Source organism: Oncorhynchus masou, chromosome 18, assembly GCF_036934945.1.
Source record: "Oncorhynchus masou masou isolate Uvic2021 chromosome 18, UVic_Omas_1.1, whole genome shotgun sequence".
In the NCBI taxonomy this organism is placed as follows: Eukaryota; Metazoa; Chordata; class Actinopteri; order Salmoniformes; family Salmonidae; genus Oncorhynchus; species Oncorhynchus masou.
The window spans coordinates 78,693,663-78,718,611 of record NC_088229.1 but is presented as its reverse complement, the minus strand read 5'-3'; the positions used below and the strand labels follow the sequence as shown (position 1 = coordinate 78,718,611).

At 49.7% G+C, this 24,949-nt stretch overlaps 1 protein-coding gene across 1 annotated transcript in view; it reads left to right on the top strand.

The window, feature by feature from the left end:
• Window positions 1-24,949, top strand: part of lyst (lysosomal trafficking regulator) — a gene marked incomplete at its 3' end in the record, with an annotated part of 204,258 nt that overhangs the window by 37,816 nt on the left and 141,493 nt on the right. The window contains 2 exon segments of the mRNA XM_064924533.1: window positions 6,554-6,752; window positions 20,270-20,360. Coding sequence (XP_064780605.1) covers window positions 6,554-6,752; window positions 20,270-20,360 — 290 coding nt within the window.

The window sequence follows — 24,949 nt, the reverse complement described above, 5'->3', positions numbered from 1 at the left end:
AACCCTACCTCCACCAGGGGGCACTCTGTTCCTGCCTGCCTGCCCATACCATAACCCCACCTCCACCAGGGGGCACTCTGTTCCTGCCTGCCTGCCTGCCTGCCCATACCATAACCCCACCTCCACCAGGGGGCACTCTGTTCCTGCCTGCCTGCCTGCCTGCCTGCCCATACCATAACCCTACCTCCACCAGGGGGCACTCTGTTCCTGCCTGCCTGCCCATACCATAACCCCACCTCCACCAGGGGGCACTCTGTTCCTGCCTGCCTGCCTGCCCATACCATAACCCTCCCTCCACCAGGGGGCACTCTGTTCCTGCCTGCCTGCCCATACCATAACCCTACCTCCACCAGGGGGCACTCTGTTCCTGCCTGCCTGCCCATACCATAACCCCACCTCCACCAGGGGGCACTCTGTTCCTGCCTGCCTGCCTGCCTGCCCATACCATAACCCCACCTCCACCAGGGGGCACTCTGTTCCTGCCTGCCTGCCTGCCCATACCATAACCCCACCTCCACCAGGGGGCACTCTGTTCCTGCCTGCCTGCATGCCTGCCCATACCATAACCCCACCTCCACCAGGGGGCACTCTGTTCCTGCCTGCCTGCCTGCCTGCCCATACCATAACCCCACCTCCACCAGGGGGCACTCTGTTCCTGCCTGCCTGCCTGCCTGCCCATACCATAACCCCACCTCCACCAGGGGGCACTCTTCTCAACGTTGACATCAGCAAAATGCTCGCCCACACAACACCATACTGTCTGCCATCTACCTGTGATAGTTGAAACTGGGATTAATCTGTGAAGAGGACACTTCTCCAGCCAGTGAAGGTGAGCATCTGCCCATTTGATGTCAGTTAAGAAGCCCGCACTGCAGTCAGGTCAAGACCCTGGTGAGGACAACGAGCACGCAGATGAGACGTTTTCTGACAGCTTGTACAGAAATTCTTTGGTTGTGCAAACCTACAGTTTCATCTGTCCAGGTGTCTGGTCTCAGACGATCCCACAGGTGGAGAAGCCAGATGTAGAGGTCCTGGGCTGCGGTTGTGAGGATGGTTGGACGTACTGCCAAATTCTCTTCAACGACATTGGAGGTTGCTTATGGCAGAGAAATGAACATTAAATTCTCTGGCAACAGCTCCAGTGGACATTCATGCTGTCAGCATGCCAATTGCATGTTCTCTCAACTTGAATCTTGAGACATCTGTGGCGTTGTGTGACAAAACTGCACATTTTAGAGTGGTCTTTTATTGTCCACAGCACAAGGTGCACCTTTGTAATGATCCTGCTGTTTAATCAGCTTGTTGATATGCCAGACCTGTCAGGTGGATGGATTATCTTGACAAAGGAGAAATGTTCACTATCAGGGATGTAAACAGATTTGTGTGCAAAATCACCAAAATAAAAAATGGAGCGAATACATTTTTTAAAATGATTTTAGCAGTATTGATGATGGAGCTAAAGAACACAGCATTAACCGGGGCGGAACGCAGCATTAGCTGTGGAAATTAGATAGAAAATGTTGCAGTTTTAAATCCGCTTCAGTTTGGCTCTGGTACTGCTGAGCCACAAGCTCTGGTACTGCTGAGCCACAAGCTCTGGTACTGCTGAGCCACAAGCTCTGGTACTGCTGAGCCACAAGCTCTGGTACTGCTGAGCCACAAGCTCTGGTACTGCTCTGACCAAGCTCATGTCCTTCATCACTGCGATTTTAATTAGGCTTATTCGGTTGGATTCATTTAGCCAATAATGTGCTGAGATGTTGGTACGAGTCGACTAAGAAATAGGTCACAGCCTGTGTAATTGTTGGCAAGAAAATGAATGATCCCATGTGCACCAGAGACCGTTTCTAATCAGGCTTTTGGAAGAAAAGAAGTAGTGTGAGTCGTACAGTACTAAAGACAGTAGTGAGTCGTACAGTACTAAAGACAGTAGTGAGTCGTACAGTACTAAAGACAGTAGTGAGTCGTACAGTACTAAAGACAGGTAGTGTGAGTCGTACGGTACTAAAGACAGGTAGTGTGAGTCGTACGGTACTAAAGACAGGTAGTGTGAGTCGTACGGTACTAAAGACAGGTAGTGTGAGTCGTACGGTACTAAAGACAGGTAGTGTGAGTCGTACGGTACTAAAGACAGGTAGTGTGAGTCGTACGGTACTAAAGACAGGTAGTGTGAGTCGTACGGTACTAAAGACAGGTAGTGTGAGTCGTACGGTACTAAAGACAGGTAGTGTGAGTCGTACGGTACTAAAGACAGGTAGTGTGAGTCGTACGGTACTAAAGACAGGTAGTGTGAGTCGTACGGTACTAAAGACAGGTAGTGTGAGTCGTACGGTACTAAAGACGGGTAGTGTGAGTCGTACGGTACTAAAGACGGGTAGTGTGAGTCGTACGGTACTAAAGACGGTCTGAGTCTGGAACAGAGTTAAAGTTGTGTGTAAAATGTGAGCCAGTTACAACTGAATTATCTGATAATTAAAAACATTAGAGATGCGAACAAAAAAATGTCTGGACCTTTTTGGTGGATGTCAGGAACCGAAATGCATCGGTGAAAGAGCCATTCATTTGGCTCCCTGATTTACAGACTGCTAATACTGGTTCTGAGATCAAAACAACGATTATCTGCAGATCAGCTGTGAAATATTTCTCTGAAGAATCCTCACTGCAGAAAGAGTAACCGGTGACCAGAGGCGATCTGACGTCATGGTAACCTACCGTTTGGCTCGCTGAAAAGACTCCATGTCCATCACCGTTTCTGACTGCTCAACTCCACTCAAACTCTGGCGCGCCCCCTGCCACACCCACCACCTACCCCTCCCGCCACACCCACCACCTACCCCTCCCGTCACACCCACCACCTACCCCTCCCGTCACACCCACCACCTGCCCCTCCCGCCACACCCACCACCTGCCCCTCCCGCCACACCCACCACCTGCCCCTCCCGCCACACCCACCACTTACCCCTCCCGCCACACCCACCACCTACCCCTCCCGCCACACCCACCACCTACCCCCCTTTTTGACAATAGAATAGGGTCCCATTCTGGACACAAGCCTCAGTCATACATTCAGGCTGGTTGATAACAGAGCTTCGTGTTTTGACTTTCTACTTGGGTTTAGAGCACTAAGACATGAACACAACACTGCCTTCCCGTCTATCTGATTCGTTGCGTAACCATGCTTTAGCTCCAAGGATGTGGATATTTAGGGGTTTTAGGATGAGTGGGTTCAAAGCCCTCAATCTTGGTCTCAGGAGATATGATGATGTTTCTATTTTCCATGAATTTGTTCTTCAGGTTGGGAAGCGCTGGTCTAGTGGGATTTTATGTGTAAACAACTCTAACACCAAATACACACCAAGGTTTAGATTTTTATTTTGTGAGGAACCTATTTGAGAACGTGTGAAGAACAGAGCTGTCATGTAATTTCTACTTTAAGGAAATTACACAGGTCAGCTGGCATACTGTGTTCTCTACTCTCTTTCTGTCTCTCTCTACTGTCTCTCTCGACTTTCTCTGCAGTCTGACTCTCTCTACTGTCTCTACGGTCTCTACAGTCTCTCTCTCTACGGTCTCTACAGTCTCTCTCTACGGTCTCTACAGTCTCTCTCTCTACGGTCTCTGCAGTCTCTCTCTCTACTGTCTCTGCAGTCTCTCTCTCTACTGTCTCTGCAGTCTCTCTCTCTACTGTCTCTGCAGTCTCTCTCTCTACTGTCTCTGCAGTCTCTCTCTCTACTGTCTCTGCAGTCTCTCTCTCTACTGTCTCTGCAGTCTCTCTCTCTACTGTCTCTGCAGTCTCTCTCTCTACTGTCTCTGCAGTCTCTCTCTACTGTCTCTGCAGTCTCTCTCTCTACTGTCTCTGCAGTCTCTCTCTACTGTCTCTGCAGTCTCTCTCTACTGTCTCTGCAGTCTCTCTCTACTGTCTCTGCAGTCTCTCTCTCTACTGTCTCTGCAGTCTCTCTCTCTACTGTCTCTGCAGTCTCTCTCTCTACTGTCTCTGCAGTCTCTCTCTCTACTGTCTCTGCAGTCTCTCTCTCTACTGTCTCTGCAGTCTCTCTCTCTACTGTCTCTGCAGTCTCTGCAGTCTCTCTCTCTGCAGTCTCTGCAGTCTCGCTCGCTCTGCAGTCTCGCTCGCTCTGCAGTCTCGCTCGACTGTCTCTGCAGTCTCGCTCGACTGTCTCTGCAGTCTCTCTCGACTGTCTCTGCAGTCTCTGCAGTGTTCAATTTACAGTAGCTGTTACAACAATAAAAATACCATGCTATTGTTTGAGGATAATGCACAGCAACAAAACAATTACCACAGCAACTGATTTGATACATTCACCTCTGAAGGTAAATAATGTGCAGTTGAAGTCAAAGTTTACATACACCTCGGCCAAATACATTTCAACTCAGTTTTTCACAATTCCACAATTTCACAATTTAATTCTAGTAAAAATTCCCTGTCTTAGGAATTTTGGCCTATTTCTCCTGTCAGAGCTGGAGTAACTGAGTCAGGTTTGTAGGTCTCCTTGCACAAACACGCTTTTTAAGTTTTGCCCACAAATATTCTATAGGATTGAGGTGAGGGCTTTGTGATGGCCACTCCAATACCTTGACTTTGTTGTCCTTAAGCCATTTTTCCACAACTTTGGAAGTATGCTTTGGGTCATTGTCCATTTGGAAGACCCATTTGTGACCAAGCTTTAACTTCCTGACTGATGTCTTGAGATGTTGCTTTAATATATCCACATAATTTTCTTTTCCTCATGATGCCATCTATTTTGTGAAGTGCACCAGTCCCTCCTGCAGCAAAGCACTCCCACAACATGATGCTGCCACCCCTGTGCTTCACGGTTGGGATGGTGTTCTTCGGCTTGCATGCCTCCCCCTTTTTCCTCCAAACATAACGATGGTCATTATGACCAAACATTTATATTTTTGTTTCATCAGACCAGAGGACAAAAAGTATGATCTTTGTCCCCATGTGCAGTTGCAAACCGTAGTCTGGCTTTTTTTATGGCAGTTTTGGAGCAGTGGCTTCTTCCTTGCTGAGCGGCCTTTCATGTTATGTCGATATAGTACTCGTTTTACTGTGGATATAGATACTTTGTAACCTGTTTCCTCCAGCATCTTCACGGGGTCCTTTGCTGTTGTTCTGGGATTGATTTGCACATTTTACACCGAAGTACGTTAATCTCTAGGAGACAGAACGCGTCTCCTTCCTGAGCAGTATGACGGCTGCGTGGTCCCATGGTGTTTATACTTGCGTACTATTGTTTGTACAGATGAATGTGGTACCTTCAGGCATTTGGAAATTGCTCCCAAGGATGAACCAGACTTGTGAAGGTCTACAAATGTTTTTTTCTGAGGTCTTGGCTGATTTCTTTTGATTTTCCATGATGTCAAGCAAAGAGGCACTGAGTTTGAAGGTCGGCCTTGAAATACATCCACAGGTACACCTCCAATTGACTCAAATGATGTCAATTAGCCTATCAGAAGCTTTTAAAGCCATGACATAATTTTCTGGAATTTTCCAAGCTGTTTAAAGGCACAGTCAACTTAGTGTATGTAAACTTCTGACCCACTGGAATTGTGATACAGTGAAATAATCTGTCTGTAAACAATTGTTGGAAAAATGACTTGTCATGCACAAAGTAGATGTCCTAACCGACTTGCCAAAACTACAGTTTGTTATCAAGATATTTGTGGAGTGGTTGAAAAACGAGTTCATGACTCCAACGTAACCTTCAGACTTCAACTGTTGGTACTTTCAGTCATCTTGCTCTGATTTGTCATCCTGAGAGCCCCAGAGAGAAAATGTAGTGTGGTTTTGTTTGAAATTCAAATGTAGGAACTTGGTTCTGCTGTCTCTGGCTCCAGCCCAATCTGATTTGACATATGTGTCTTTATTATGGCCATACATTTGGCACTTTGGGAAGTGCAGCTCCGTTTCAACCTCACTCGACCTCAATGCAATTGAGATAGTTTGGGATGAGTTGGACTGCAGAGTGAAGGAAAAGCAGCCAGCAAGTGCTAAGTATATGTGGGAACTCCTTCGACAGTTGGGAAAGCATTCCAGGTGAAGCTCGTTGAGAGAATTCCAAGGTTGTGCAAAGCTGTCATCAAGGCAAAGGGTGGCTACTTTGAAGAATCTCAAATCTCAAATATATTTTGTATGCTTTTAACACTTTTTTTTGGTTACTACATGATTCCATGTGTTATTTCATAGTTTTGAAGTAAAAAAATAAATAAAACCCTTGAATGAGTAGCTGTCCAAACCTTTGACTGGTACTGTAGTTGAAAACTGACTGGGCCAGTAACAGTTTGACTGACTGTTCTCTCTTCATGTGAATGTAAACTGACTGACTGATGTTCTCTCTACATGTGAATGTAAACTGACTGACTGTTCTCTCTACATGTGCATGTAAACTGACTGACTGACTGTTCTCTCTACATGTGAATGTAAACTGACTGGGCCAGTAACAGGGACTGACTGACTGTTCTCTCTACATGTGAATGTAAACTGACTGACTGATGTTCTCTCTACATGTGAATGTGTTCTTTCTGTCCATAGTTCTGATATGAGTGGGGCCAGTAACACTCTGGCGAGGGAGTTCCTCACTGACGTTCACCAGCTTTGCAGCGCCGTGGCTCAGAGGGCGGAGTCACGGGGAGAGGAGGACGAGGAGAGTCACATGGTTGCCCTGGGCGAATACCTGGTCAGGGGCAGGGGCTTCTTGCTGCTCAGCGCCCTGGACTCCATCATCGACCAGGTGAGATTCACCTGTACACACACTCTCACACATACTCTCTTACACACACACGCACGCACACACACACACACACTCGGCCTTAGTACACACATCCATCTAATGCTTCCAACCCCCTCAGCTATTCTCCTGACACACAATGCCGTTGGGGGGGATGTTCTAGCGTGCCGTTGGGGGGAATGTCCTAGCGTGCCGCTGGGGGGAATGTCCTAGCGTGCCGCTGGGGGGAATGTCCTAGCGTGCCGCTGGGGGGAATGTCCTAGCGTGCCGCTGGGGGAATGTCCTAGCGTGCCGCTGGGGGAATGTCCTAGCGTGCCGCTGGGGGGAATGTCCTAGCGTGCCGCTGGGGGGAATGTCCTAGCGTGCCGCTGGGGGGAATGTCCTAGCGTGCCGCTGGGGGGAATGTCCTAGCGTGCCGCTGGGGGGAATGTCCTAGCGTGCCGCTGGGGGGGAATGTCCTAGCGTGCCGCTGGGGGAATGTCCTAGCGTGCCGCTGGGGGAATGTCCTAGCGTGCCGCTGGGGGAATGTCCTAGCGTGCCGCTGGGGGGAATGTCCTAGCGTGCCGCTGGGGGAATGTCCTAGCGTGCCGCTGGGGGAATGTCCTAGCGTGCCGCTGGGGGGAATGTCCTAGCGTGCCGTTGGGGGGGAATGTCCTAGCGTGCCGCTGGGGGGAATGTCCTAGCGTGCCGTTGGGGGGAATGTCCTAGCGTGCCGTTGGGGGGAATGTCCTAGCGTGCCGTTGGGGGGAATGTCCTAGCGTGCCGTTGGGGGGAATGTCCTAGCGTGCCGTTGGGGGAATGTCCTAGCGTGCCGTTGGGGGAATGTCCTAGCGTGCCGTTGGGGGGAATGTCCTAGCGTGCCGTTGGGGGGAATGTCCTAGCGTGCCGTTGGGGGGAATGTCCTAGCGTGCCGTTGGGGGGAATGTCCTAGCGTGCCGTTGGGGGGAATGTCCTAGCGTGCCGTTGGGGGGAATGTCCTAGCGTGCCGTTGGGGGAATGTCCTAGCGTGCCGTTGGGGGAATGTCCTAGCGTGCCGTTGGGGGGGAATGTCCTAGCGTGCCGTTGGGGGGGAATGTCCTAGCGTGCCGTGGGGGGGGAATGTCCTAGCGTGCCGTTGGGGGGGAATGTCCTAGCGTGCCGCTGGGGGGGGATGTCCTAGCGTGCCGTTGGGGGGGATGTCCTAGCGTGCCGTTGGGGGATGCTCCACATTAGCAGGTATTGTTCCTGTTGTGAGGAGAGATTCTAGAGGCAGAGAGGAGAGCTCTGCCAGGAGAGATTTTAGATGTGGAGAGAGGAGAGGTTCTAGAGCCGGAGAGAGGAGAGCTCTGCCAGGAGAGATTTTAGATGTGGAGAGAGGAGAGTCTCTAGAGCCGGAGAGAGGAGAGCTCTGCCAGGAGAGATTTTAGATGTGGAGAGAGGAGAGGTTCTAGAGCCGGAGAGAGGAGAGCTCTGCCAGGAGAGATTTTAGATGTGGAGAGAGGAGAGGTTCTAGAGCCGGAGAGAGGAGAGCTCTGCCAGGAGAGATTTTAGATGTGGAGAGAGGAGAGGTTCTAGAGCCGGAGAGAGGAGAGCTCTGCCAGGAGAGATTTTAGATGTGGAGAGAGGAGAGGTTCTAGAGCCGGAGAGAGGAGAGCTCTGCCAGGAGAGATTTTAGATGTGGAGAGAGGAGAGGTTCTAGAGCCGGAGAGAGGAGAGCTCTGCCAGGAGAGATTCTAGAGGCAGAGAGGAGAGCTCTGCCAGGAGAGGTTCTAGAGGCGGAGAGAGGAGAGCTCTGCCAGGAGAGGTTCTAGAGGCGGAGAGAGGAGAGCTCTGCCAGGAGAGATTCTAGAGGCAGAGAGGAGAGCTCTGCCAGGAGAGGTTCTAGAGGCGGAGAGAGGAGAGCTCTGCCAGGAGAGATTTTAGATGTGGAGAGAGGAGAGGCTCTAGGGGCTGAGAAAGGTCTCTGAATTCAGAGGTCTCTGAATCCAATTCCCCTCCTTGCGTCTCTGAATCCATTTCCCCTCCTAGCGTCTCTGAATCTATTTCCCCTCCTTGCGTCTCTGAATCCATTTCCCCTCCTTGCGTCTCTGAATCCATTTCCCCTCCTTGCGTCTCTGAATCCATTTCCCCTCCTTGCGTCTCTGAATCCATTTCCCCTCCTTGCGTCTCTGAATCCATTTCCCCTCCTTGCGTCTCTGATTCCATTTCCCCTCCTTGCGTCTCTGATTCCATTTCCCCTCCTAGCGTCTCTGGACCTTGCATGCGCTGCAGGATTTTAATCCATGACGGAGTAGTGTGTAACTAATGGTTTTCTTTGAGACTGTTGTCCCAGCTCTCTTCAGGTCATTGACCAGGTCCTGACGTTTAGTTCTAGGCTGATCCCTCACCTTCCTCATGATCATTGATGCCCCACGAGGTGAGATCTTTCATGAAGCCCCAGACCGAGGGTGATGGACCGTCATCTTGAACTTCTTCCATTTTCTAATAATTGCGCCAACAGTTGCTGTCTTCTCACCAAGCTGCTTGCCTATTGTCCTGTAGCCCATCCCAGCCTTGTGCAGGTCTACAATTTTATCCTTGATGTCCTTACACAGCTCTCTGGTCTTGGCCATTGTGGAGAGGTTGGAGTCTGTTTGATTGAGTGTGTGGACAGGTGTCTTTTATACAGGTAACGAGTTCAAACAGGTGCAGTTAATACAGGTAATGAGTGGAGAACTGGAGGGCTTCTTAAAGAAAAACTAACAGGTCTGTGAGAGCTGGAATTCTTACTGGTTGGTAGGTGATCAAATACTTCTGTCATGCAATAAAATGCAAATGAATTACTTAAAAATCATACAATGTGATTTTCTGGCTCTTTGTTTTAGATTCCGTCTCTCACAGTTGAAATGTACCTATGATACAAATTACAGACCTCTACATGCTTTGTAAGTAGGAAAACCTGCAAAATCGGCAGTGTATCAAATACTTGTTCTCCCCTCTGTACATACAACGAACACAATTGCATTTTATTGATGGCGTGACGAGATCCTGAGGCCCATTGTCGTACCATTCATCCTCTCCCATCACCTCGTGTTTCAGCATGATAATGCACTGCTCCATGTCGCAAGGATCTGTACATGTCCCAGTTTTTCCATGGCCTGCATACTCACCAGACATGTTAACCATTGAGCACGTTTGGGATGCTCTGGATCAATGTGTACGACAGCGTGTTCCAGTAACTTCACACAGCCATTGAAGAGGAGTGGGACAACATTCCACAGGCCACAAACAACAGCCTAATCAACTCTGTGAAGGAGATGTGTCGTGTGTCGTGCTGCATGAGGCAAATGGTCCCACCAGATTCTGACGGGTTCTCTGATCCACATACTTTTTTATTTGTATATTTATAAGATATCTGTTACCAAAAGATGCATGTCTGTATTCCCAGTCATGTCTGTACCCCTCATCCCTCTTTCTCTGTCTCGTTCTGTTACTGATCAGGGAGACGGCTCGTCTGTGTATCGATCTGTTACTGATCAGGTAGACGGCTCGTCTGTGTATCGATCTGTTACTGATCAGGGAGACGGCTCGTCTCTATCGATCTGTTACTGATCAGGGAGACGGCTCGTCTCTATCGATCTGTTACTGATCAGGTAGACGGCTCGTCTGTGTATCGATCTGTTACTGATCAGGGAGACGGCTCGTCTGTGTATCGATCTGTTACTGATCAGGGAGACGGCTCGTCTGTGTATCGATCTGTTACTGATCAGGAGACGGCTCGTCTGTGTATCGATCTGTTACTGATCAGGAGACGGCTCGTCTGTGTATCGATCTGTTACTGATCAGGGAGACGGCTCGTCTGTGTATCGATCTGTTACTGATCAGGGAGACGGCTCGTCTCTATCGATCTGTTACTGATCAGGGAGACGGCTCGTCTGTGTATCGATCTGTTACTGATCAGGGAGACGGCTCGTCTCTATCGATCTGTTACTGATCAGGGAGACGGCTCGTCTGTGTATCGATCTGTTACTGATCAGGTAGACGGCTCGTCTGTGTATCGATCTGTTACTGATCAGGGAGACGGCTCGTCTCTATCGATCTGTTACTGATCAGGAGACGGCTCGTCTCTATCGATCTGTTACTGATCAGGGAGACGGCTCGTCTCTATCGATCTGTTACTGATCAGGGAGACGGCTCGTCTGTGTATCGATCTGTTACTGATCAGGGAGACGGCTCGTCTCTATCGATCTGTTACTGATCAGGGAGACGGCTCGTCTGTGTATCGATCTGTTACTGATCAGGGAGACGGCTCGTCTCTATCGATCTGTTACTGATCAGGGAGACGGCTCGTCTCTATCGATCTGTTACTGATCAGGGAGACGGCTCGTCTCTATCGATCTGTTACTGATCAGGGAGACGGCTCGTCTCTATCGATCTGTTACTGATCAGGGAGACGGCTCGTCTCTATCGATCTGTTACTGATCAGGGAGACGGCTCGTCTCTATCGATCTGTTACTGATCAGGGAGACGGCTCGCATGTGTATCGATCTGTTACTGATCAGGGAGACGGCTCGTCTGTGTATCGATCTGTTACTGATCAGGGAGACGGCTCGTCTGTGTATCGATCTGTTACTGATCAGGTAGACGGCTCGTCTGTGTATCGATCTGTTACTGATCAGAGAGACGGCTCGTCTCTATCGTTCTGTTACTGATCAGGGAGACGGCTCGTCTGTGTATCGATCTGTTACTGATCAGAGAGACGGCTCGTCTCTATCGTTCTGTTACTGATCAGGGAGACGGCTCGTCTGTGTATCGATCTGTTACTGATCAGGGAGACGGCTCGTCTCTATCGATCTGTTACTGATCAGGGAGACGGCTCGTCTGTGTATCGATCTGTTACTGATCAGGGAGACGGCTCGTCTGTGTATCGATCTGTTACTGATCAGGGAGACGGCTCGTCTGTGTATCAATCTGTTACTGATCAGGGAGACGGCTCGTCTGTGTATCGATCTGTTACTGATCAGGGAGACGGCTCGTCTCTATCGATCTGTTACTGATCAGGGAGACGGCTCGTCTCTATCGATCTGTTACTGATCAGGGAGACGGCTCGTCTCTATCGATCTGTTACTGATCAGGGAGACGGCTCGTCTCTATCGATCTGTTACTGATCAGGGAGACGGCTCGTCTCTATCGATCTGTTACTGATCAGGGAGACGGCTCGTCTGTGTATCGATCTGTTACTGATCAGGGAGACGGCTCGTCTGTGTATCGATCTGTTACTGATCAGGGAGACGGCTCGTCTCTATCGATCTGTTACTGATCAGGGAGACGGCTCGTCTGTGTATCGATCTGTTACTGATCAGGGAGACGGCTCGTCTGTGTATCGATCTGTTACTGATCAGGGAGACGGCTCGTCTGTGTATCGATCTGTTACTGATCAGGGAGACGGCTCGTCTGTGTATCGATCTGTTACTGATCAGGAGACGGCTCGTCTGTGTATCGATCTGTTACTGATCAGGGAGACGGCTCGTCTGTGTATCGATCTGTTACTGATCAGGGAGACGGCTCGTCTCTATCGATCTGTTACTGATCAGGGAGACGGCTCGTCTCTATCGATCTGTTACTGATCAGGGAGACGGCTCGTCTCTATCGATCTGTTACTGATCAGGGAGACGGCTCGTCTGTGTATCGATCTGTTACTGATCAGGGAGACGGCTCGTCTGTGTATCGATCTGTTACTGATCAGGGAGACGGCTCGTCTGTGTATCGATCTGTTACTGATCAGGGAGACGGCTCGTCCCTGTCTCTACTAGCTTTCTGGATTCATGTGCTGCACAGAGCTTTGCCTCGCATCCTAAATGGCACCCTATATAGTGCACTACTTTAGACCAGGTCCCTATTCCCTATATAGTGCACTACTTTAGACCAGGTCCCTATTCCCTATATAGTGCACTACCTTAGACCAGAGCCCTATTCCCTATATAGTGCACTACATTACATTTACATTTAAGTCATTTAGCAGACGCTCTTATCCAGAGCGACTTACAAATTGGTGAATTCACCTTCTGACATCCAGTGGAACAGCCACTTTACAATAGTGCATCTAAATCATTAAGGGGGGGTGGTGAGAAGGATTACTTATCTTATCCTAGGTATTCCTTGAAGAGGTGGGGTTTCAGGTGTCTCCGGAAGGTGGTGATTGACTCCGCTGTCCTGGCGTCGTGAGGGAGTTTGTTCCACCATTGGGGGCCAGAGCAGCGAACAGTTTTGACTGGGCTGAGCGGGAACTGTACTTCCTCAATGGTAGGGAGGCGAGCAGGCCAGAGGTGGATGAACGCAGTGCCCTTGCTTGGGTGTAGGGCCTGATCAGAGCCTGGAGGTACTGCGGTGCCGTTCCCCTCACAGCTCCGTAGGCAAGCACCATGGTCTTGTAGCGGATGCGAGCTTCAACTGGAAGCCAGTGGAGAGAGCGGAGGAGCGGGGTGACGTGAGAGAACTTGGGAAGGTTGAACACCAGACGGGCTGCGGCGTTCTGGATGAGTTGTAGGGGTTTAATGGCACAGGCAGGGAGCCCAGCCAACAGCGAGTTGCAGTAATCCAGACGGGAGATGACAAGTGCCTGGATTAGGACCTGCGCCGCTTCCTGTGTGAGGCAGGGTCGTACTCTGCGGATGTTGTAGAGCATGAACCTACAGGAACGGGCCACCGCCATGATGTTGGTTGAGAACGACAGGGTGTTGTCCAGGATCACGCCAAGGTTCTTAGCGCTCTGGGAGGAGGACACAATGGGAGTTGTCAACCGTGATGGCGAGATCATGGAACGGGCAGTCCTTCCCCGGGAGGAAGAGCAGCTCCGTCTTGCCGAGGTTCAGCTTGAGGTGGTGATCCGTCATCCACACTGATATGTCTGCCAGACATGCAGAGATGCGATTCGCCACCTGGTCATCAGAAGGGGGAAAGGAGAAGATTAATTGTGTGTCGTCTGCATAGCAATGATAGGAGAGACCATGTGAGGTTATGACAGAGCCAAGTGACTTGGTGTATAGCGAGAATAGGAGAGGGCCTAGAACAGAGCCCTGGGGGACACCAGTGGTGAGAGCGCGTGGCGAGGAGACAGATTCTCGCCACGCCACCTGGTAGGAGCGACCTGTCAGGTAGGACGCAATCCAAGCGTGGGCCGCGCCGGAGATGCCCAACTCGGAGAGGGTGGAGAGGAGGATCTGATGGTTCACAGTATCGAAGGCAGCCGATAGGTCTAGAAGGATGAGAGCAGAGGAGAGAGAGTTAGCTTTAGCAGTGCGGAGCGCCTCCGTGATACAGAGAAGAGCAGTCTCAGTTGAATGACTAGTCTTGAAACCTGACTGATTTGGATCAAGAAGGTCATTCTGAGAGAGATAGCGGGAGAGCTGGCCAAGGACGGCACGTTCAAGAGTTTTGGAGAGAAAAGAAAGAAGGGATACTGGTCTGTAGTTGTTGACAGCGGAGGGATCGAGTGTAGGTTTTTTCAGAAGGGGTGCAACTCTCGCTCTCTTGAAGACGGAAGGGACGTAGCCAGCGGTCAGGGATGAGTTGATGAGCGAGGTGAGGTAAGGGAGAAGGTCCCCGGAAATGGTCTGGAGAAGAGAGGAGGGGATAGGGTCAAGCGGGCAGGTTGTTGGGCGGCCGGCCGTCACAAGAAGCGAGATTTCATCTGGAGAGAGAGGGGAGAAAGAGGTCAGAGCACAGGGTAGGGCAGTGTGAGCAGAACCAGCGGTGTCGTTTGACTTAGCAAACGAGGATCGGATGTCGTCGACCTTCTTTTCAAAATGGTTGACGAAGTCATCTGCAGAGAGGGAGGAGGGGGGAGGGGGAGGAGGATTCAGGAGGGAGGAGAAGGTGGCAAAGAGCTTCCTAGGGTTAGAGGCAGATGCTTGGAATTTAGTGGTAGAAAGTGGCTTTAGCAGCAGAGACAGAGGAGGAAAATGTAGAGAGGAGGGAGTGAAAGGATGCCAGGTCCGCAGGGAGGCGAGTTTTCCTCCATTTCCGCTCGGCTGCCCGGAGCTCTGTTCTGTGAGCTCGCAATGAGTCATCGAGCCACGGAGCGGGAGGGGAGGACCGAGCCGGCCTGGAGGATAGGGGACATAGAGAGTCAAAGGATGCAGAAAGGGAAGAGAGGAGGGTTGAGGAGGCAGACTCAGGAGAAAGGTTGGAGAAGGTATGAGCAGAGGGAAGAGATGATAGGATGGAAGAGGAGAGAGTAGCGGGGGAGAGAGAGCGAAGGTTGGGACGGCGCGATACCATCCGAGTAGGGGCAGTGTGGGAAGTGTTGGATGAGAGCGAGAGGGAAAAGGATACAAGGTAGTGGTCGGAGACTTGGAGGGGAGTTGCAATGAGGTTAGTGGAAGAACAGCATCTAGTAAAGATGAGGTCGGCGTATTGCCTGCCTTGTGAGTAGGGGGGAAGGTGAGAGGGTGAGGTCAAAGAGGAGAGGAGTGGAAAGAAGGAGGCAGAGAGGAATGAGTCAAAGGTAGACGTGGGGAGGTTAAAGTCGCCCAGGACTGTGAGAGGTGAGCCGTCCTCAGGAAAGGAGCTTATCAAGGCATCAAGCTCATTGATGAACTCTCCGAGGGAACCTGGAGGGCGATAAATGATAAGGATGTTAAGCTTGAAAGGGCTGGTAACTGTGACAGCATGGAATTCAAAGGAGGCGATAGATAGATGGGTAAGGGGAGAGAGAGAGAATGACCACTTGGGAGAGATGAGGATCCCGGTGCCACCACCCCGCTGACCAGAAGCTCTCGGGGTGTGCGAGAACACGTGGGCGGACGAAGAGAGAGCAGTAGGAGTAGCAGTGTTATCTGTGGCGATCCATGTTTCCGTCAGTGCCAGGAAGTCGAGGGACTGGAGGGAGGCATAGGCTGAGATAAACTCTGCCTTGTTGGCCGCAGATCGGCAGTTCCAGAGGCTACCGGAGACCAGGAACTCCACGTGGGTCGTGCGCGCTGGGACCACCAGATTAGGGTGGCCGCGGCCACGCGGTGTGGAGCGTTTGTATGGTCTGTGCAGAGAGGAGAGAACAGGGATAGATAGACACATAGTTGACAGGGTACAGAAGAGGCTACGCTAATGCAAAGGAGATTGGAATGACAAGTGGACTACACGTCTCGAATGTTCAGAAAGTTAAGCTTACGTAGCAAGAATCTTATAGACTAAAATGATTGAAATGATACAGTACTGCTGGAGTAGGCTAGCTGGTAGTGGCTGCGAAGTAGCTAACCTAGAAAATCGCTCTAGGCTAAACAATTGACTTAGATACAAAGACGGCTATGTAGCTAGCTAGCTACGATCAAACAAAACAAACCGTTGTACTGTAATAGTTACTACAGTGCTGCTATTCGGGGGCTAGCTGGCTAGCTACGTTGAAAGAACGACAATAGCTGGCCAGCTAACCTAGAAAATCGCTCTAGACTACACAATTGTCTTAGATACAAAGACGGCTATGTAGCTGGCTAGCTACGATCAAACAAATCAAACCGTTGTACTGTAATGAAGTGAAATGAAAAATGTGATACTACCTGTGGAGCGACGCGGAATGTTGACCGGGTAGTTGGAGTTCAATTCGGTAGAGGTTGGCTAGCTGTTGGCTAGCTAGCTAGCAGCATTTCCTACGTTAAGGACGACAAATAGCTGGCTAGCTAACCTCGGTAAATTAAGATAATCACTCTAAGTCTACACACTCTAAACTGCACAATTATCTTGGATACGAAGACAGCGAAGACAACTATGTAGCTAGCTGACACTACGCTAATCGAGTCGTTCAGTTGAGTGTAATAGTTTCTACAGTGCTAGTGGACAGTGGATGTTAGCTAGCTGCTTAGCTAGCTGCTGGGCAGATACGTTAGGACGACGAAATACGATAATATGCAATTGTCGTTGATACAAAGACGGCTATGTAGCTAGCTAAGAAGAAATTGCTAAGATAAGACAAATCAAACCGTTGTACTATAACGAAATGTAATGAAATGTAATGAAAAGTAATGAAAAGTTATACTACCTGCGGACCGAAGTGTAGATGCGACCGCTCGCTCCAACCGGAACCGGAAGCACTACCTTAGACCAGAGCCCTATTCCCTATATAGTGCACTACTTTAGACCAGAACCCTATTCCCTATATAGTGCACTACTTTAGACCAGAGCCCTCTGGCACCCTATACCCTATATAGTGCACTACTTCAGACCAGACCCCTATACCCTATATAGTGCACTACTTTAGACCAGAGCCCTATACCCTATATAGTGCACTACTTTAGACCAGACCCCTATACCCTATATAGTGCACTACTTTAGACCAGAGCCCTCTGGCACCCTATACCCTATATAGTGCACTACTTTAGACCAGAGCCCTATGGCACCGTATACCCTATATAGTGCACTACTTTAGACCAGAGCCCTATGGCACCGTATACCCTATATAGTGCACTACTTTAGACCAGACCCCTTTGGCACCGTATAGTGCACTACTTTAGACCAGCGCCCTATACCCTATATAGTGCACTACTTTAGACCAGAGCCCTATACCCTATATAGTGCACTACTTTAGACCAGAGCCCTATACCCTATATAGTGCACTACTTTAGACCAGAGTCCTATGGCACCCTATACCCTATTTGTGCAATATTTTAGATCAGAGCCCTCATAGGGGGGACGTACACTTAGTCTTATTTGGTTTTAATTCACACGTTAAGGCACTGCATTCTCTCTCCCTGATGAGGAATGCTCTGGTCGTGGGTCACAGGGGAGTAGAGAAGATATTTAGAGAGAGGCTGTCATGCACACACCACATATCCCAAGCCACGCAGTACAAAGTCACACACAGTAGGCTCTTACTGGCAGGAGGACACAGTCTAACTGACAGGGGTAAATCAAGGAGAACCAAGTAGGACGCCCCATACCAGTCCCTCCTTGCACCTACTCTACTTACTGCTGCCCTGCACCTACTCTACTTACTGCTGCCCTGCACCTACTCTACTTACTGCTGCCCTGCACCTACTCTACTTACTGCTGCCCTGCACCTACTCTACTTACTGCTGCCCTGCACCTACTCTACTTACTGCTGCCCTGCACCTACTCTACTTACTGCTGTCCTGCACCTACTCTACTTACTGCTGCCCTGCACCTACTCTACTTACTGCTGCCCTGCACCTACTCTACTTACTGCTGTCCTGCAAGTATCTACTGCTGCCCTGCACCTACTCTACTTACTGCTGCCCTGCACCTACTCTACTTACTGCTGCCCTGCACCTACTCTACTTACTGCTGCCCTGCACCTACTCTACTTACTGCTGCCCTGCACCTACTCTACTTACTGCTGCCCTGCACCTACTCTACTTACTGCTGCCCTGCACCTACTCTACTTACTGCTGCCCTGCAAGTATCTACTGCTGCCCTGCACCTACTCTACTTACTGCTGCCCTGCACCTACTCTACTTACTGCTGCCCTGCACCTACTCTACTTACTGCTGCCCTGCAAGTATCTACTACTGCCCTGCAAGTATCTACTGCTGCCCTGCAAGTATCTACTGCTGCCCTGCACCTACTCTACTTACTGCTGCCCTGCACTTACTCTACTTAATGCTGCCCTGCAAGTATCTACTGCTGCCCTGCACCTACTCTACTTACTGCTGCCCTGCAAGTATCTACTGCTGCCCTGCAAGTATCTACTGCTGCCCTGCAAGTATCTACTGCTGCCCTGCACCTACTCTACTTACTGCTGCCCTGCACCTACTCTACTTACTGCTGCCCTGCACTTACTCTACTTAATGCTGCCCTGCAAGTATCTACTGCTGCCCTGCACCTACTCTACTTACTGCTGCCCTGCACCTACTCTACTTACTGCTGCCCTGCAAGTATCTACTGCTGCCCTGCACCTACTCTACTTACTGCTGCCCTGCAAGTATCTACTGCTGCCCTGCAAGTATCTACTGCTGCCCTGCACCTACTCTACTTACTGCTGCCCTGCACCTACTCTACTTACTGCTGCCCTGCACCTACTCTACTTACTGCTGCCCTGCAAGTATCTACTGCTGCCCTGCAAGTATCTACTGCTGCCCTGCACCTACTCTACTTACTGCTGCCCTGCACCTACTCTACTTACTGCTGTCCTGCACCTACTCTACTTAATGCTGCCCTGCACCTACTCTACTTACTGCTGTCCTGCACCTACTCTACTTACTGCTGCCCTGCAAGTATCTACTGCTGCCCTGCACCTACTCTACTTACTGCTGCCCTGCACCTACTCTACTTAATGCTGCCCTGCAAGTATCTACTGCTGCCCTGCAAGTATCTACTGCTGTTCTGCACCTACTCTACTTACTGCTGCCCTGCAAGAACCTACTGCTGCCCTACAAGCACCTAGCGCTGCCCTACAAGCACCTAGCGCTGCCCTACAAGCACCTAGCGCTGCCCTACAAGCACCTAGCGCTGCCCTACAAGCACCTAGCGCTGCCCTACAAGCACCTAGCGCTGCCCTACAAGCACCTAGCGCTGCCCTACAAGCACCTAGCGCTGCCCTACAAGCACCTAGCGCTGCCCTACAAGCACCTAGCGCTGCCCTACCCTGGATGGTTAAAGCCTGATTTCTACATTACACAAACGTGTGTGTGTGTGTGTGTGTGTGTGTGTGTGCCGTATGCGAAATGGCAATCCTGCATAGTTGCATCATTTGACACTTTTTTTGGGGCATCACACAGTTGCGTGCTTTTGCTACGCAAATATGCAAAGCGGTCATTTTGCGTAGCTACCTGGGTTCTGGTGTTGCGTACTGGCTTGGGATATGAATTAGGTTGAACTCTTTATGTAAACCTGCTGCTCTCTCTACTGCCACAGGAGGATTCCTGTTCAGCAGGAGGAAGCATTTTCATGTCCTGGTTCCATGGCCAGTGGATGTCCTCTGCTTTCCTCCAGGGTTGCTTGTGCTGGATGTCCTGAGTGAACATGAGGACATACAAGGAGACAGAGCAGTTCCTAGAAAGTCTCTCTCATTCTGCCCGGTCCTATACCGTCATTTGTCTGGACTGTTAGTGGGATGGCGTGATATTACTTCAGAAGGTGTGAACAGAGAGCGAGAGAGAAGTAGAATCTTCTAGCTAACTAAGACTGTATGTCTGTTCCTGTATGAGCTGACATGTAGAGAGAGGGAGAATATTCTAGCTAACCGAGACGCTGTCTCCCTGTAGAAGCTGACCTGTAGAAAGAGAGAGAATATTCTAGCTAACCGAGACTCTCTCCCTGTAGGAGGTGACCTGTAGAGAGAGAGAATATTCTAGCTAACCGAGACTCTCTCCCTGTAGGAGTTGACCTGTAGAGAGAGAGAATATTCTAGCTAACCGAGACTCTCTCCCTGTAGGAGTTGACCTGTAGAGAGAGAGAATATTCTAGCTAACCGAGACTCTCTCCCTGTAGGAGTTGACCTGTAGAGAGAGAGAATATTCCAGCTAACAGAGACACTCTCTCTGTAGCAGCTGACCTGTAGAGAGAGAGAGAGGCAGAGAATATTCTAGCTAAATGAGACACTCTCTCTGTAGGAGCTGACCTGTCGAGAGGAGCTGCTAACCCTGCTGCTGTCTCTACTGCCACTGGTCTGGAAGATACCTGTTCAGGAGGAGAAGGCCCCAGGTAGGTCCTCCACACTACACACCTCCATCACTAACACACACAGCCTTCACAGTGTACACCTGCTACCTGTAAAACACCAGGTAGGTCCTCCACACTACACACCTCCATCACTAACACACACAGCCTTCCTGTAAAACAGTGCACACCTGCTACCTGTAAAACACCAGGTAGGTCCTCCACACTACACACCTCCATCACTAACACACACAGCCTTCACAGTGCACACCTGCTACCTGTAAAACACCAGGTAGGTCCTCCACACTACACACCTCCATCACTAACACACACAGCCTTCACAGTGTACACCTGCTACCTGTAAAACACCAGGTAGGTCCTCCACACTACACACCTCCATCACTAACACACACAGCCTTCACAGTGCACACCTGCTACCTGTAAAACACCAGGTAGGTCCTCCACACTACACACCTCCATCACTAACACACACAGCCTTCACAGTGCACACCTGCTACCTGTAAAACACCAGGTAGGTCCTCCACACTACACACCTCCATCACTAACACACACAGCCTTCACAGTGTACACCTGCTACCTGTAAAACACCAGGTAGGTCCTCCACACTACACACCTCCATCACTAACACACACAGCCTTCACAGTGCACACCTGCTACCTGTAAAACACCAGGTAGGTCCTCCACACTACACACCTCCATCACTAACACACACAGCCTTCACAGTGTACACCTGCTACCTGTAAAACACCAGGTAGGTCCTCCACACTACACACCTCCATCACTAACACACACAGCCTTCACAGTGCACACCTGCTACCTGTAAAACACCAGGTAGGTCCTCCACACTACATACCTCCATCACTAACACACACAGCCTTCACAGTGTACACCTGCTACCTGTAAAACACCAGGTAGGTCCTCCACACTACACACCTCCATCACTAACACACACAGCCTTCACAGTGTACACCTGCTACCTGTAAAACACCAGGTAGGTCCTCCACACTACACACCTCCATCACTAACACACACAGCCTTCACAGTGTACACCTGCTACCTGTAAAACACCAGGTAAAACCAACCTAACTACCTAAACTACTGTTGACTTCCTCTACCGTGTGTCCTAACACACATATCTATACAACTGTAACAAAACTACTGTTGACTTCGTCTGCCATGTGTCCTAACACAACCCAGGAGTGGATGGATTGATTGATATTGTAGCTGTAAACATTGATGTATTCTAGTTTAAGAGAGCATGAATGGATGGATGGTTGCCTACTGGAGCTGTGGATGAATGGATGGATGGTTGCCTACTGGAGCTGTGGATGGATGGTTGCCTACTGGAGCTGTGGATGGATGGTTGCCTACTGGAGCTGTGGATGGATGGATGCCTACTGGAGCTGTGGATGGATGGTTGTCTACTGGAGCTGTGGATGGATGGTTGCCTACTAGAGCTGTGGATGGATGGTTGCCTACTGGAGCTGTGGATGAATGGATGGATGGTTGCCTACTGGAGCTGTGGATGGATGGCTGCCTACTAGAGCTGTGGATGGATGGCTGCCTACTGGAGCTGTGGATGGATTGTTGCCTACTAGAGCTGTGGATGGATGGTTGCCTACTGGAGCTGTGGATGAATGGATGGATGGTTGCCTACTGGAGCTGTGGATGGATGGCTGCCTACTAGAGCTGTGGATGGATGGCTGCCTACTAGAGCTGTGGATGGATGGTTGCCTACTAGAGCTGTGGATGAATGGATGGATGGTTGCCTACTGGAGCTGTGGATGGATGGTTGCCTACTGGAGCTGTGGATGGATGGTTGCCTACTGGAGCTGTGGATGGATTGTTGCCTACTAGAGCTGTGGATGAATGGATGGATGGTTGCCTACTGGAGCTGTGGATGAATGGATGGATGGTTGCCTACTGGAGCTGTGGATGAATGGATGGATGGTTGCCTACCGGAGCTGTGGATGGATGGTTGCCTACTGGAGCTGTGGATGGATGGATGCCTACTAGAGCTGTGGATGGATGGTTGCCTACTAGAGCTGTGGATGGATGGTTGCCTACTAGAGCTGTGGATGGATGGTTGCCTACTAGAGCTGTGGATGGATGGTTGCCTACTAGAGCTGTGGATGGATGGTTGCCTACTAGAGCTGTGGATGAATGGATGGATGGTTGCCTACTGGAGCTGTGGATGGATGGTTGCCTACTGGAGCTGTGGATGGATGGTTGCCTACCGGAGCTGTGGATGGATGGTTGCCTACCGGAGCTGTGGATGGATGGTTGCCTACCGGAGCTGTGGATGGATGGTTGCCTACCGGAGCTGTGGATGGATGGTTGCCTACCGGAGCTGTGGATGGATGGTTGCCTACCGGAGCTGTGGATGGATGGTTGCCTACTGGAGCTGTGGATGGATGGTTGCCTACTGGAGCTGTGGATGGATGGTTGCCTACCGGAGCTGTGGATGGATGGTTGCCTACCGGAGCTGTGGATGGATGGTTGCCTACCGGAGCTGTGGATGGATGGTTGCCTACCGGAGCTGTGGATGGATGGTTGCCTACCGGAGCTGTGGATGGATGGTTGCCTACCGGAGCTGTGGATGGATGGTTGCCTACCGGAGCTGTGGATGGATGGTTGCCTACCGGAGCTGTGGATGGATGGTTGCCTACCGGAGCTGTGGATGGATGGTTGCCTACTGGAGCTGTGGATGGATGGTTGCCTACCAGAGCTGTGGATGAATGGATGGATGGTTGCCTACTAGAGCTGTGGATGGATGGATGGTTGCCTACTGGAGCTGTGGATGGATGGTTGCCTACTGGAGCTGTGGATGGAAGGATAGATGGATGCCTACAGGAGCTGTGGATGGATGGATGCCTACTGGAGCTGATTGACCTCAGGGTGACTGGGGTATTTAGTGTCGTCGTGCTAATCTCTTTTAACATGCTCCTCATACATAGTTGTCTTATTAGCTTCTGTTATATTAGTTCAGCACACCGCCTCGATTAATAGTTGATTTGAACACCTTTTGATATACATACATTATTTTATAAGATGTAAACCCCTCTAGAAATATGAGGCAGAGAATAATTAGTTGGAGCTCGGTAAGGAAGGGGAAGATATAGTCTTGAACAAGCACATTGACGCCCATCACACTTAGTACTGAAGTGACAACTACAGAGCCTTCAGGAAGTATTCACACACACTGACTGTTTCTACATGTTGTTTTACAGCCTGAATTTAAAATGGATTCAATGGACCCGTTTTTGTCACTGGCCTACATACAACACCACAAGTCAAAGTTATGTTTTTGTCACTGGCCTACATACAACACCACAAGTCAAAGTTATGTTTTTGTCACTGGCCTACACACACCACATGTCAAAGTTCTGTTTTTGAAAGTTTTACAAATGAAAAGTTGAAATGTCTTCAGTCAGTTAGTAGTGAACCCCTTTGTTATGGTAAACCTAAATTTGTTTGAGTAAAAATTTGCTTAAGAAGTCCCATAATAAATTGCATGGGCAATATTGGTGTTTAACATGATTTTTGAACAACTACCTCATCTCTGTGTCCCACACACACAATTATCTGTCCCTCAGTCGAGCTGTGAATTTCAAACACAGATTTAACCACAAAGACCAGGCAGATTTTCCAATGCCTCACAAAGGGCACCTATTGGTAGATAGGTAAAAACATTTAAAAAAAGCAGACATTGAATATCCCTTTGAGCATGTTGAAGTTATTAATTACACTTTGGATGGTGTATCAATACACCCAGTCACTACAAAGATACAGGCGTTATTTCTAACTAGTAGTACTGTTGAAGATGTGTCAAAGAAATGAACCTTTTGTCCTGAATACCAAGTGACTGAGGTGGATGACATTGGATGAATCCCAGAACAGATTCCAGTTTGTGCTACCAAAACAGTCCTGTGGCTTAGCATCTGCTTCATCTGACCTTCTGCATTGAGCGAGTCACTGGTACTTCCTGATTTAGTTTTTGCTTGTAAGCAGGAATCAGGAGGATAGAATTAAGGTCAGATTTGCCAAATGGAGGGTGAGGAAGAGTTTATGCGTCTGTGTGTGGAGTAAAGGTGGTCTCCAGGTTTTTTCCATCTGGTTGCACATGTGACATTCTGTTTACTGAGCATTTTGTGTAGATCATTGACAGAAAATGACAAATCAATTTGAATCCCACTTTCACACCACCAGAGGGGTGTGGATACTTTCTGAAGGCCGTGTGCTTTACATGGTGTTATGCTGAGCATTGAAGAATGTGCTAGAAGTAGACGACTGGTGAACTGTACCATAGGCGGTTTTCTGTTGCTGCTTCAAAGCCTGTTATTGATTTTTGACTAATTAATGTAATTGATCGTCTGTAGTGTGCCAACACCTTGTCTCTAAGGTTGTTAATCAGGTAACATTGGAATCGCTACAGACCATTACAGACTGGAGCTGTCAATCCCTACAGACCCTTAGACTGGAGCTGTCAATCCCTACAGACCATTAGACTGGAGCTGTCAATCCCTACAGACCATTAGACTGGAGCTGTCAATCCCTACAGACCATTACAGACTGGAGCTGTCAATCCCTACAGACCATTACAGACTGGAGCT